At 39.7% G+C, this 13,897-nt stretch overlaps 2 protein-coding genes across 2 annotated transcripts in view; one reads left to right on the top strand and one right to left on the bottom strand.

The window, feature by feature from the left end:
- The window catches only part of LOC111870242, a 12,823-nt gene extending 6,473 nt beyond the window's left edge, over positions 1-6,350 (top strand). The window contains exons 4-5 of the mRNA XM_033753724.1: positions 2,162-2,332; positions 4,700-6,350. Of these exons, the coding sequence (XP_033609615.1) occupies positions 2,162-2,332; positions 4,700-4,902 (374 nt within the window). The 3' untranslated portion in view covers positions 4,903-6,350. The remainder of the gene's footprint in view (positions 1-2,161; positions 2,333-4,699) is intronic.
- Positions 6,351-7,544: 1,194 nt separating this feature from the next.
- Positions 7,545-12,351, bottom strand: LOC111870247 (centrosome-associated protein 350). The gene is made up of 3 exons (XM_023862366.2): positions 12,219-12,351; positions 8,914-9,060; positions 7,545-8,581 (listed from the first exon to the last, which is right to left on the bottom strand). The coding sequence occupies exons 1-3, from the start codon at positions 12,255-12,257 to the stop codon at positions 7,799-7,801; spliced, it is 969 nt and encodes a 322-aa protein (XP_023718134.1). The 5' UTR covers positions 12,258-12,351; the 3' UTR covers positions 7,545-7,798.
- Positions 12,352-13,897: the final 1,546 nt, after the last annotated feature.

Genomic DNA, 13,897 nt, shown 5'->3' on the forward strand with positions numbered 1-13,897 from the left:
GGTGTTTTTGAGAGAAATAATAACTTGTGAATGAGCCCCACCTGGGTGGTCTATAGTTTGAATTCCATTATGCTTAGGATGGCAAGTGGTGTACAGAATATTACTCAGACCTATCACCTATATAACTGACTGATTATCTAACTCACTCACTCATTCACTATCTCCATGGTGTTATCCTTCTTGAGAAGCTCTCAGTTGCTCAGCTACTAAAGAATTTCCCAACATTTTACAGTGTTCATAAGAGCCCTCTACTGGTCCATATCTTAGCAGGATGACTCTAGTCCATAACACTTCATCCTGTTCCTCTGAGATATATCCTGCTATTATCCTGCCACATCTTCCTAGTGGTCTCTTTCCTTCTGGCTTTCCCACCAAAACCCTGTATGTATTTCTTTTCACCCCATGCATGCTGCGTGCCCTTTCCATTTTGTATCGCCTGACTTGATCATTCAAATTATATTTGGTGAAGCGCATGCATTATGAAGCTCATCCAACTTACTGTTTCATCTATCTTCAGTCCAAATATTCTTCTCAGCACCCTATTCCCAAATACTGTCAGTATACAGTTGTTCCTTTAATGTCAGAGAACAAGTTTCATGCCAATACAAAACTACAGGTTTTCTTATAGTTTTGTATATTTTAATTTTTATGTTTTTAGACAGAGACAAGAAAGAAAAAGGTTCTGAACTGAATCGTTGAAAGAATTACCCACATTCAGTCTGCTCTTTAGTTCCTCCTAAATCAGATTTTGATTTGTTATTGTCGCTTCCTGTATCTTGTTTTTCATATTATTTTACTGCTTCATAAATAATTTCATTAATGCGGTTGCAAGCAACGNTTGTCCTGTAGTCTGCTGACATACTTAGATTTCTCTTCATATACTTCTAGACCAACATCCATACTAGCATGACTTAGAGCTTCTATGTCTTTCCTTATGTTATTTATGTTATTTCCCAATAGATTTACATCACCCGCACAGAACAGCAGCTGATTTGTCCCATTTAATTTCAGTCCCATCTAGTTTTCCTGGACCTTCATAATGGTATATTCTAAAGCAAAGTCAAAAGGCANCAAAAGCAATTATAGTAAAGCTACTCCTTGTCCTGGACCATTTTGAATTGCAAATGTATCAGACAAATGTTTAGCTATACACACTTTATTATAGGTTTCATTTAAACATATTTTAATAATGACAATATTGTATGAGGAATATTTGGAAAGTAACTTCTGGTGAGCTGTTAACAAAACAAGCAATGAGAGAGGGCAGCCTAGGAGATCTGATGACTATGTAGATTGGGTTTCCAGACTTTCATATGGAGACTGAAGAGGTTGATCTGCCAAGCAAGTGCAGAGATACAGATGCTGCAAATGACTGTCCACAGTTCTTCAGAAGAGCTTACATTTAAACCACACAAATTACAGGTAGTTCAGAAACTTACAGCATGTGATAAATGGCTTAGAATGCAGTTTGCTACACACATGCATACAAATTTTGGAAAATGATATTTTCTTAAGTCATATTTTCGTCACTGATGAGGCAGAATTTAACATCTCTGGATGTGTCAGTCAGCATAACTGTGTCATTTGGAGGATTGACCCTCCTAGAGAACATTTAGAACATGAATGGGATAGTCCTAAAGTGCTGTGCATTGACATGTGAAAGTCATCAGCCCCTTTTTCTTTATAGCAGACATTAATACAAGCAACTCATTCCTAGACTTGTTGGAAAATTATGGTCCTCTGCAGCTCAACAACAGCAGCAATCTTATTCAGCTAGATGGTGCACCTGTTCATTTTGCTCACCTTGTCCATGAGTGTTTGAATGTGAATTTTCCAGGTTGATGTAGGAAGAGGACTGAATGCATGGCACCCTCATTTTTGGGTGAAAGACAAGGTGTACAGCCAAAGAGTGAACATGATGGATGAAATGAAAGCATGGGTCACTGCAGCAATTGCAAATGTTTCAGCGTACATGCTACAGTGCATATGGCAAGAGGCAGACTACAAGTGTGATGTATGCAGAGCCGCAGATGGCGCTCACTGTTAAGTGTTTTGCACCTAACAGTTTTGCCACATGTATTGAAAAGTAATGGCAGCAGTGTTTACTGCACATAAGAGTCCTACCAAGATATCACTTACAAGCACCGATGTTGCTTTACAGTCATCACAGAGAATGTCCATCCACAACCCACCATTTCATTGATGGCCTCCAATGGAGATTTTGAGCCCTTGACTAATATCAGTGTCAACCTGCAGGGCAGAGGGCAGACTACATTCAGCAACATTGTTATTCTACCAGAGTCAGCTCTTGCAGCCAACACAACCACACAAGGTATTTACATATTATTAACAAATATGAAATTATGTCATCAAAAAGTTTTAATTCTGTAATTTCTTATATATGGGTAAAATGTGACATTACCACATTGAAATTTAAAAATAACTGAACTCCGTGACCCACGTTTGCTCTCATGATCATCCTGTCTTAGATCGTAGAGCTTATACAATGTCCCTCCCACATTCATGCAAACTCATGAAAACTACACCTGCATAAAATTCTGCAGTTCACAATACTTTATATTGCTCATTTCGTATAATCACTGATGTATGTTTCCTATTCAGATTATAGTGTAATTAATTGTTCTAGTCTCCTTTTCTTGGAGGCCAGGATAGCCTAGTCAGGGTAGCGGATGGCTACATGCTGGATGACCGAGGGGTCGGAGTTCGAGTCCCAGTAGGGTCAAAAATTTTCTCTTCTCAACATCATCCAGACTGGCTCTAGGGCTCATAAGGCCTCCTTTCCAAATGGTACTGGGGACTCTTTTCCCCGGGGGTAAAGTGGCTGGGATGTGAAGCTGACCACTCACCTCCAACTACTGCCAAGGTCAAGAAAATGTGGATCTATACATCCACTCCTCCATGTGCCTTCTTGGTGTAGTGCTTAATTAGTTAAGCACAGGGACAGGTTTACCTTACCTGTAAGCCTCCTTTTCTTAGTTCACAACAAAAAGTTGCCTTATGGCTTCACATCCATCTTTTAGCAAATTTTTATGATATCTCGTGAACATCATGTCATTACACACCACCCCACCTTTGTACTTATCAGTATCCTGCATTCAATAATATCAATGTGCAAGCTATGAAAACTTCTGAGACTTGAATGACACTAGCGTTACTCAATGTAAAGCCCTCAAAATTCTGTGTGATAAATTGGGAAACTTTTGTTAATTTTTTATATAATGTGAAAAACAATTTGGTGGGTGTGTAAAATATATCTTTAACTTTTGGCTTGATGGTGGTTACTATTTAAGTTAAACAAGTGAAATTTTATATGGAAGTAGACCATAAATGTACCTATATAATTTGTATTAAACATTTTTGTATGCCAGCAAATTAGAAAGATGACACTTGAGACTTTGAGGTTACATTTAACAAAGAGCTAGTCTCAATCACTGGGCAAACCCCAGTCTGTAGAAAAACAACCTATGAACAACCGACAACCGGTTCCATCAGTGGGAGGAAANCCGTTTCAGAGACTGGATCTGTCTCCATCTTCAGGTGGATAGGAAAGGATAAACCTACTCAGTTCGGCCCCTTAGAAAGAGCTAGTTTCAATCATTGGGCAAACCCTGGTCTGTAGAAAAACAACCTATGAACAACCGACAACCGGTTCCATCAGTGGGAGGAAAGGATAAAATCACAGTAAAAACATGATAGAAAATTTGTGCCAAGCATGAACTTGTCAACAATGTAAAGAAAGAGAAGTATAGGTTATACTCCATGAATTCAGTTAAAAACAAAAGTAAGAACTGGATAATGCGTGCCTAATCTGCGTGGATAAAGAATCGTGCCACCATGGCGACTTCCGGGAATCAGACTAATCCCTGGAACAAAACTTGCAGGAGTAGTGGAACCACTAATATTCATAAAATTACATTTTTGATTTGTTAACCTCTTCATTGATGAGGGGGATCCATATGGGAGAAATATGCAAACTGGGTTGGCTGATCGGATTGGATGAACATGCCATATGAGCTGATTCTTTGTATTTTCTGTATCTGCTGTTGCTTTCAACCTCCAAGATCCTAGCTTCATCCCAGCTTACCCTGTGACCTTCTTCATATGCATGCTAAGCCAACCTGTTTTTCTCTAGAAGACCATGCTTGAGATTGTGCTTGTGTTCACGGATTCGAACAGCCAGTGGTCTGCCTATTTCACCAATGTAGCTTCTGCCACATTGACAGGGAATGCTATAGACGCACTGTGCCGTCTGTTGAGGATCCCTTTTTGGTCTCGTTCTCACGAGCGAAGATCGTAAAGTGTGTTTAGTTTTGAAGACGGTCCTAATATTATACTGGTTCCTACAGACCGGGGTTTGTCCAGTGATTGAGACTAGCTCTTTCTAAGGGGCCCAACTGAGTAGGTTTATCCTTCCCTATCCACCTGAAGACGGAGACAGATCCAGTCACCGAAACGTTGTTTTTTCTTTTTGTCTTTTACATACCAGACGATGGGTGAAGTCCAAAATGAGCCAAAAGAAGTACAGTATACACCATCGTCAGAATCCTTTCAAGTCTATCCATTTAAGTTAACGTTAATATTTGGAGTGCTTAAGCCTGTTCTGGTCCAGATAACTGTGAATTCCATTTAGGGTTGGGAAGACTTGTACATAGTGATGAGAGTATTTTTTTTAATGCAGGAACATCTGTGATAAACTATAGTCCTCCTACTGAAGCAACAGACAACACAGTTCCAGCCGTCTCCTCTCGAAACCTGCAAACTGGTGGTATGGTTGAATCAATACCTTTTACCACCAAGACTAGTTCACCTGCAGTCAGCACCTTTCAGCTGTATGGAGTTATGGATACCACTACACCCAATCTGTTACACTTCAATTACTAATGTAGTAGGAAGCATGATTAGAAAGACTCAAAACTTGTAGCTGATTTGTCTAGGTTTGGTAATGTAAGTTCAGTGAATCTGATATTCATCATGGCTTGCAGTAAGTTAAATCTGGTGACATACTCTTTACTGAAATGTGAATTATACTTGTGACTTGTGCCTAGAACACATATACTTGTGACCATGCTACTTAACATTTTATTAGTGTGATACAGAATGAGAAGTGGCAGTGAATGAGACTGATTTGCAAGTCATAACCTGTTGTTATGCCCACATCTTCCTGTATGAGTAAAACAGTTATGTGTTAAGAAAAACTATGGCTTCCATTTCACACAGTCACAATCCAATCACAATATCCTTTAGGAGATGGCATTTAAACCCCCGGTGTACTAGGTGCTGGCCTCGGTTTTTAAATGCCCTTAAATATCCGAGATACAGTGGTTCAGAAAATAAGTTGTATTTACTGCAGTTTTAAGGTATAAGCCGCAGATAAAAACTGGATTGTTGAGAATTAACCCATTTACAAATATTCAAAGTTTTGAAATAACCAGTTTATACATATGCACTCTGTTTACATTTTTAGAATAAGTTTCATAATTTTTATATACTCAACTTCAGTCTGATATTATATTTAGCTATGAAATGTGCCACAGACATTTTACAACTGTACGTTGGATGGTGGATGTGTGTGTCTGCATTATGATTCCCAGCTACTTTAACACAGAGAACTGAGGCCCTTCTATACAATGGTTGCACTGTTCTAAGAATAGGAGGAATGGGCATACCATATGATAACATTCGCTTGTGATTCCCTGGTTGACTATCACCTGAACATTGTATCCATTTTAATTTTTAAATTGGTTTCACTCACAGGTGCACATGCTGTTCAGGTATCTTCAGAGGTTATCGAGAGTAGCATATTGCGTTACTGATGGTATCTGTTGTCCCTGTTCTTGATGTAGTTTTGATTTATGTCAAGATGTCATGACATTCACCACCATATTAACATGATGATGCATACTACACACTTACATGTGTAGTAGGCCTGTACATAGCATGAGAACCTAGAAAATCACATACAGTATGGTTGTATTATGTGAGTATGCATTCCTAAAGACCTTGTATAAATCATGGCAAGTTTTCTCATGAAAATAAAATTATTCTTTCCGAATTTTTTGGGATTCACGTAATTTCAAACTTTTTCATATAAAGTGATATTTTGTTAATATTTTTTATATCGTAGTATTTCAAACTCACATAAAGTGCAACAGGACTGTACAGTACACGGAAAAGCTATATCATTAGAACAACAACATTAATGTGTCCTTGTTTGGTGTATACATTGCACTTAGAAGGACACATGATGTACTTGATGCAATGAAATGTAATTTATCTATGGCTTTATAGCCCTTGTGGACCTTGGCTGCTTTTTTCAGTTTCTTAATGTATACACAGTCAGTAGGACTCCTTGGATGGGGGATCAGCCCATCACAAGGCCGCTGTTTGCACACAGAACAACACAAACGAAGAATAAATGCACACAGGCATCTGTGCTTCGAGTGGGATTCAAACCCACGATCTCAGTACTTGAGCGGAGACGGTTCATGCCTTAGACTGTGCGGCTACTGTGATCGATAGTGAAATGTAATTAGTCTCTTAAATCCAAACCTACTGTTTGATCTGTATATATGTATGCATAAACAGTAGGTTTGGATTTAAGACATATACATATCATATACATACATACACGTATACATGTGACATGTCAAACTGTTGGACGATGGGATGTGGAACGAGGTTGCAACCCGCTTCTAAGTGCCAGCTGGTAAACAAGACTCCCGTGCAGGTATGATGACATCATACTGCAGTAGTGAGTGGGAGTCACATGACCTCTGCCTTTCTATGAGTGACGTCACGCAACAGTGGAGTCTGTGCAGTGACCATTGCTATGCAATCAGTCGGTAAACATGTTCCAACAATATAGGCTGCTTTCTGTGTGGTCAGTGCAGAGGCTATATAATGACAGATACAGACAGAACAGCAGTCAGTTGAAGTTAGAGTTAGTTCTTGGAGTGAGCCGCAGGAGGAAGAAGACCTGAACATGTAATTAGAAGATTTTATGTGATAGTGCGCAATAGCTGAGAAGTCAGCCAGTGAAGACTTATTGTGTGACCTCAAGACTTGACGTGTGCTACAGCACCTCTACACCACAGAGGCGGTCTGATGTGTGTAAAGTAGTTATAAATATGTTTACCATTATATTAACAATAAGACTTATATTTCGTTCTTACATATGTATGCCTATGCATTATTTGGGAAAACGTTGATTCTGTTGCAGATAACCGTTACTTATACACTTGGATAATCAAATCCACTTGTCATTGTTGTGCCCTATAAGACACACTGCACACAGCACTATATACATTTTACAGAAAGTTATAAAACATGATTAGAAAAAAACATTAATATGGACTTGCTTTTTACAATACACAGACCTATTATATTCATATGTACACATAATGCAATGAATTGTGACAGGACTTGGGAATGGAGAAATTACTTGATAGCAGTCCAGTTAGACAAGGACAGTGTCTGGTCCTTCCAACTGAGCAGCTCAGAGATTTATCAGAAGCTCTTCAATGTTCTTTCTGAGGAATCATTTTGTATTTCACTTTAGTATAAAAATATTTTGTACCACCATTTTACACTTTTGCTTATGATTATTTAGTTGCTAAAGGCACAGTGTCACTCTTCAAAGACCATATAAAATGGACAGCCCTGATGTAGTAGTAGTGAAATGACAGCCAGAATGAAAGTATCTTTGTGATGATTTCTTTGGTATTTTCAGTAAACATCTGTTGCTCACAACCTTATATCTGGAAATGACTAGAAACAGCTATGTCAGTGTTAGTTCATACGACTTTTTATATTTTGTCTTCCTAGCATGTAAAATTATTTGCACAGTCTCGTAAAGTAAGGAGTCCAAAATTCCTAATGTTATTTCATTTTTCACAGTCACTTCATCTTCATCATAATTGGTCCATGCAGATTCCTCCTCATGACATTCCTTGATGAGAATTTTGTCTATATAATCTCTCTCCTTACAACTCCACCGAATGACAAGCTTTTCTTTATATGCTTCAGGTACAAAGCCAAACAGAACAAGCACTTGCTTCAAGATCACATCTTGCAACATCTCCTTGGATCTTGGGAGTGGTTTACTTCTCTTATGTGAGAAGGCAGGCCACTCCCATGGTGCACTTGGGGTCTCCCTTGTCCAGCCATAAGCTTCTTTTACCATGTCTTTTACTAAATCAAAAACCAATATCTTAAATATCCTTCTGCTAGACCTTTGAACATCACACGTGGGAACAGAATTTCTGTCATAACATACAGGCAGAACTTCTGTATGCTCTATATCACCACTAAATGTGAGCACCTTATACAAGTAACTGATCATGTTCAGAGTCAGTGAAGTAAGTTCCTCAGCTGTTGAAGGAATGAAGAGAGATTCCTTGGTGAAGTCCTGTTTTCCCAATAGTATATGTGACACACTGGGGATAGGTGCTAGCAGGCTTCTGGAGGTCTGCCTTGGTGGAAAGTAAGGTGGAGATGCTTTGTTTGGGATCTCGTGGCAATTGAACGGCAGTGGTTCTTGGGCCTCTTCAAGTTCTTGGATCTGGGAAAGAAAATATTGTTTTTCATAAAATAACATTTTGTTTTCCTGTGCCATCATATCTGCATCTAATAATATTTGAGGCAAATCAGTGATTTTCAAGAAACTTTCTGAACATAATGCAACTGGAAGCTTCCTCACTTTTATGTTTTATGTCCTACATGGTATGATCAATTAGTTTCTAGACTGGTTGCGGTAAGAAATCAACGACAGTCACAAATGATCCTGAATTTCATTTAATATGTTAATGTGTATGGGAAGGCTAATGATTACCAACACATCAATGAGAACAGCATTTCTACTACTCTTATTTGGAAGGGAGTCTTGCCACTTGCCTCTTGTTCGATTCGTAGCTGCTGTAGCGGCAACGCTTCTGCTTCTTGTCTTGGGTAAATAAAACCACAGTTCTCATCAAACCATTCCTGGGAGAAGCCTTCATTATCACTGCCCTCTGGCTCTGCACTTGACAATCCCAGTTCAACCTAAGTGACAAAGGGCACAGTGGACTTTTCATTGCACATGTGGGTTCATTCTGTTTTACCATGTACCAACCAAACCTGCATATTCCTACTCCACATCACACAAAGACTGTGTTATTTCACCAATTTATGTCTGTTTTAGACTTCATTGTATTTCTGTTCTTGTAATTATGAGTTAGATCTTCCTGAAAAATTTCTATGTTTTACAAAATCAAGGTTTAGTTCCTATAAACTTTACTTAATTACTTATTCATGGAGCTGAGCCCCTCTAGAGGAGCCACCAATTCTGCAGCTACTCAAGAATTTCCCAGTATTTTATGGAACCCGAAGGTTCATTGCCATGTTCACAAGAGCCCTCCACTGGTCCCTATCCTGAGCCAGATCTATCCAATCCATACCATCCCATCCTATCTCTCTAAGATCCATTTTAATATTGTCCACCCACCTATGCCTTGGTCTTCCCTGTGGTCTCTATCCTTCTGGCTTTCCCACCAATATCCTATACGCATTCCTCGTCTCCCCCATTCGTGCTACATGACCTGCCCACCTCATCCTCCTATAAACTTTACATATATTAATAAGCATTTATTTTTTACACACTTCAAAGTGAAAAGTTTAATATCTTCATGTATATTAAATGTTACCTGGAGTCGGAATGCATGAGCAGTAATATTTTATGTCCATATGCATATTGCAAGGACATATCACAGTGATGTGATGATAAACAATTTTAAGAATCATCAGAATGAAAGAAAATGTTATTGTGAAGAGTACTAAATTGTGGTTGGGGAGTGAAGCTGACCACTCACATCCTACTAGTGCCAAGGTCAGGAAAGGGTGGTTCTATATATCCACTCCCCCATGTCTTCATGGCACAAGGATGACTTTACTTTTTCACCTTACTGATTGTGACATCTGACACTATTAGATGCACCAGAAGGTCACTAATATTTCGATGTAACATACTTCCTTAGTCTTCAAGGTCAAACAGTAAGGCAAGCAGTAGCATAAGGCTTACTCGACCCTGAAGACAGAAGGAAACGTCGGTGAACTACCGGACTACATATAAACACATCCCAGAAGAACAGTACTCTTTATAGTCACCGCAGTAAAAGTAAAAGAAGTAAAGTCTCCATGGCCTGTAACAGGGCGTGGAGGTCCATAGGGTTGTGAGATGTTGCGGTTCCCACATTTTATAGACAATCGGCTCACAGATGGCGGCAAAGTTGTCAGCCCTACGCTCATTTTTGTTAGAGGCTGAATCGACCCCAAGAACATAGTGCGGCTGGAAGGATTAGGTCAATTGAAAAAATCCAATGACCTCATCGGGACTTGAACCCGCGACCTTCTGGCTTGTAGCATAGTGCCTCAACCAACTACGCTACCGCGTGCCCCCAGTCACCGCTGTAAGAACCTTATATCCAACATAACACTGCACTGTCCCAAGAAAATCCTGGACCACGACGACCACCTTAAAACGCGAACAGTATTGTGCACTGCGCGATTGGGAGCGTAGCTAGCAAAAAATCGGGCCCGAAAGTGTCACCAACAACATGAAAGACATATTTGATGTCCAATATATTTTTTTTCTTGCGGTTTCCGAAATAACTAAACAAAGACCATCCACCTTCGCAAAATAGTGGGAATCGTTACGGTATGTGCACATTTCCGAACTTATTCTAATCGAAATTTTATCGGCGTTTGCCCATACTAACAGAAGCCGAGCAACTTTGAAGAAATTTAATCGTAAAGAATGCTCTTCTTGGTCCGGTGTGAATAGTAATAGAACGTTACGTTCAACAGGCTGTTGCCATTACGTTATTTCGATTTCTGCATACAGGAATCATTAAAATGAATCCTGACAGTGGGCAAAGCTCATGAAGGATATCTGAAGTTTATATGTACTTTCGATGGTCTACACAGCTGGTAAGTGGAACATCGGAAGTATTTTCATGCCAAAAATAACTTGACTTTCTCTCTCGCTATAATTATACATCACAGTAGCAGACAAATAACCACAGTTTTAAAAACATTAAGTAAAGCCAAGGAATGGGTATTAGTAATATTAACCCTTTTAATGTGCCGTATGGAAGTAATTGTATGGGTTTACAAACAAAGTGTAATCGAAACTTCATACAGGCGACAGATCAATAGCCTATAGTACGCGATGCTTGCTCCATTTTATTTCGAAAGAAACGCTGCTTAATCCATAATGTGTTTAATTTCAAGAAGATTATTTTTCAATAGAACTCGACCAGAATTATTCCCTATAATATTAAAATGAATAAGAAATACACATAAGATAAAACTTGTCTCTACAATGATTACTAAATGTATGTCATATCTTGAAGTCTACCAGCCATCGCCTGCATATAATGAAAACAAACGCAGATTTCGAAATTATGTATGCATACACAAAATTTGGGCAACTGCAATAGCGCGATACAGGCGGAAATAAGAAACTTAATACTACAGCATCCTGAATCATGGACTAAAACTTCTTTTATAGCACAGAGTGTGTGTGTGTGTCAACATTTCAAAGACCAGCCGGTTAATACTGTTTACGGTATTAAACACTATTAATTCCCAGAATAACACGAAAACACATATACGTAACACGCCCTTGGTGGCAAAATGCAGAGTTTTGATGAATGTTACGTCAGGTGGTATATCTAGTAACCACTGTGCCTTATTCCCGAATAATTCCTAAAGGTAACGCAAAATGGGCCGCGGACTCAACCACAAAGATGAATATACACACTGAAATGAGCAGATTTTTATTATACAATACTGATTAATACTTTTTTCTCCCTCACAGTCACCGCGGGAGGCAGCTAACTGCTCTCCGGGGGAGGGTTGCTCCTGACTAGACGTGTACCTCCTTCTGCCCTGAAGACTGAAACATGTTCCTCCGAAACGTCACTAGCCATCTACCTGTACTACACTATATGGCCTAGCATTCAAGAAAACAGTGTTCATCAAACTGTGTGGAACCTGTCTTTATCTGACCTACTTTTATTATGCTTCTTTCTTACGCGTGTAAATGAGCACTTATTTTGGTCCCATGCAATCAGTAGGTGCCCATTTATACCCATGCGTTCTTTGTATTTCATTCAATGCCAACATAGCAATGATCATGCTATCAAAAGAAAAATACTCACATCCCTCTTACAGCAACGGAACCACGCACATCTACCCATAGCGACAGATATCTAATCCACATCAACATATACAAGCAGACTGGACACGGAACAATTCAAGGAAGCGACTACAGAATGACTCATTTCAAGTTCCCCTTCCTCCACCTCTCCTCTTCGATCCCCAGCCTGAGTTGTCCTCTCCCACGCTTATGCTGGCAAGGTGCCAGATCGGCCATATAATTACAGAAGGAATCCCCCATTACTGAGGTCAGTACCAATATTTATAGGCAGAGGTACAGATGATACAGATCACCTCAGCGCATCAGAAACATGAATGTGGCGTGCCACAACATTAAGACATCGGCCAGGGCCTACAATGAGTGGCTAGGGACTGAGCAAAAAGGGAGCAGGATTTTTGGTGGGAAAAAATTATGCAGATCAATGAAGTAATAGTACGAGTAAATCATGCTTCGCTGTACTTCTTTACTCATTGCGTGTGGTGTCATATAATACCCTATCAACTGTTAGGAAATATTACATAGCATGTGCCGAGTCATGATTAATTGGAAGATATATAACCGGCAAATGTCAGTATTTATTCGCGAGTGTCAGCTCAGCAAGCCCAGACACTGGCCACATAGAAAACGCCGTCTCCAACAATTCTTTTCATTTATCGAGTTGTTACATAAGAACGATTGGGGGATACATTGACTCACAGACACACGCGTCCAACAATTCTTCTATTGTTCCATGTATTTGTTCCCACGGGAACGTGTTTACTGAGCCGTTGCCTAGAAACGCTAGGTGAAGATAACATATATGAACCCACAGACTGAAGTGAGGGATTTTTTAAATATGCTGCTGAGATGGGCTCAGGTGTCATGATTTAGCTTTGTCCCAAGTGATTAAACTTTAACGGCCGAAGTGCCCCAATCGAGTCAGTGATGTGTATGATCGTCGTGGCCAAAATACCCCGTTTTGGCCAGTCCGGAATGTAAACTCCGCTAATGGAAGCGCATGCCGGTCACGGTAGCCGAGTAGTCTAAGGCATGTACTGTCTTCGCTCGCTCGGAAGCCGGGATCGTGGGTTCGGATCTGTTTCCTGTGAGGTACGAACTGAACTCTTATATATTATTCTTATACACTGCCGGTCACGGTAGCCGAGCAGTCTAAGGCATGTACTGTCTTCGCTCGCTTGGAAACCGGGATCGTAGGTTCGAATCCCACTCAGGGCATGGATGTTTAGTTTGTGTGTGTATATTTTTCTGTGTCTGTGTACAGGTAGAGGCCTTGCGACGAACTGATCACCCGCTCAAGGAGTCCTACTGAATGTGTAAGATCTAGAAATATCGAAGTGAACGGAGAAGTTCATGGAGGTAGGCCTAGGCCCGCTGGGGCTGTAGTGCCAAGGGAAAAGAAAGTGGAAGAGCATGCACAGTCCTAAATATTTATTTTTAAATGTTGAATTACCAGACAGACTTGAGTAAAACCATAATAAAGGATTTAAAAGGATACCTAACTTAACAACAGCAAAAAAGAATATACGTATGAGTTATGCCCCAACTCATCCACGAGCCGGTACTTTTATTGCAGATTCTGCAGATTAATGTGTTAAAAATATATAGTAAAATTCGATGTTGTCTCCTTGATGTATATATAGACTGAAATTAAACTACAGAATTCTATGTCACTATGAACTC

This window comes from Cryptotermes secundus, unplaced genomic scaffold (genome assembly GCF_002891405.2).
Source record: "Cryptotermes secundus unplaced genomic scaffold, Csec_1.0 scaffold75, whole genome shotgun sequence".
NCBI classification, from domain to species: Eukaryota; Metazoa; Arthropoda; class Insecta; order Blattodea; family Kalotermitidae; genus Cryptotermes; species Cryptotermes secundus.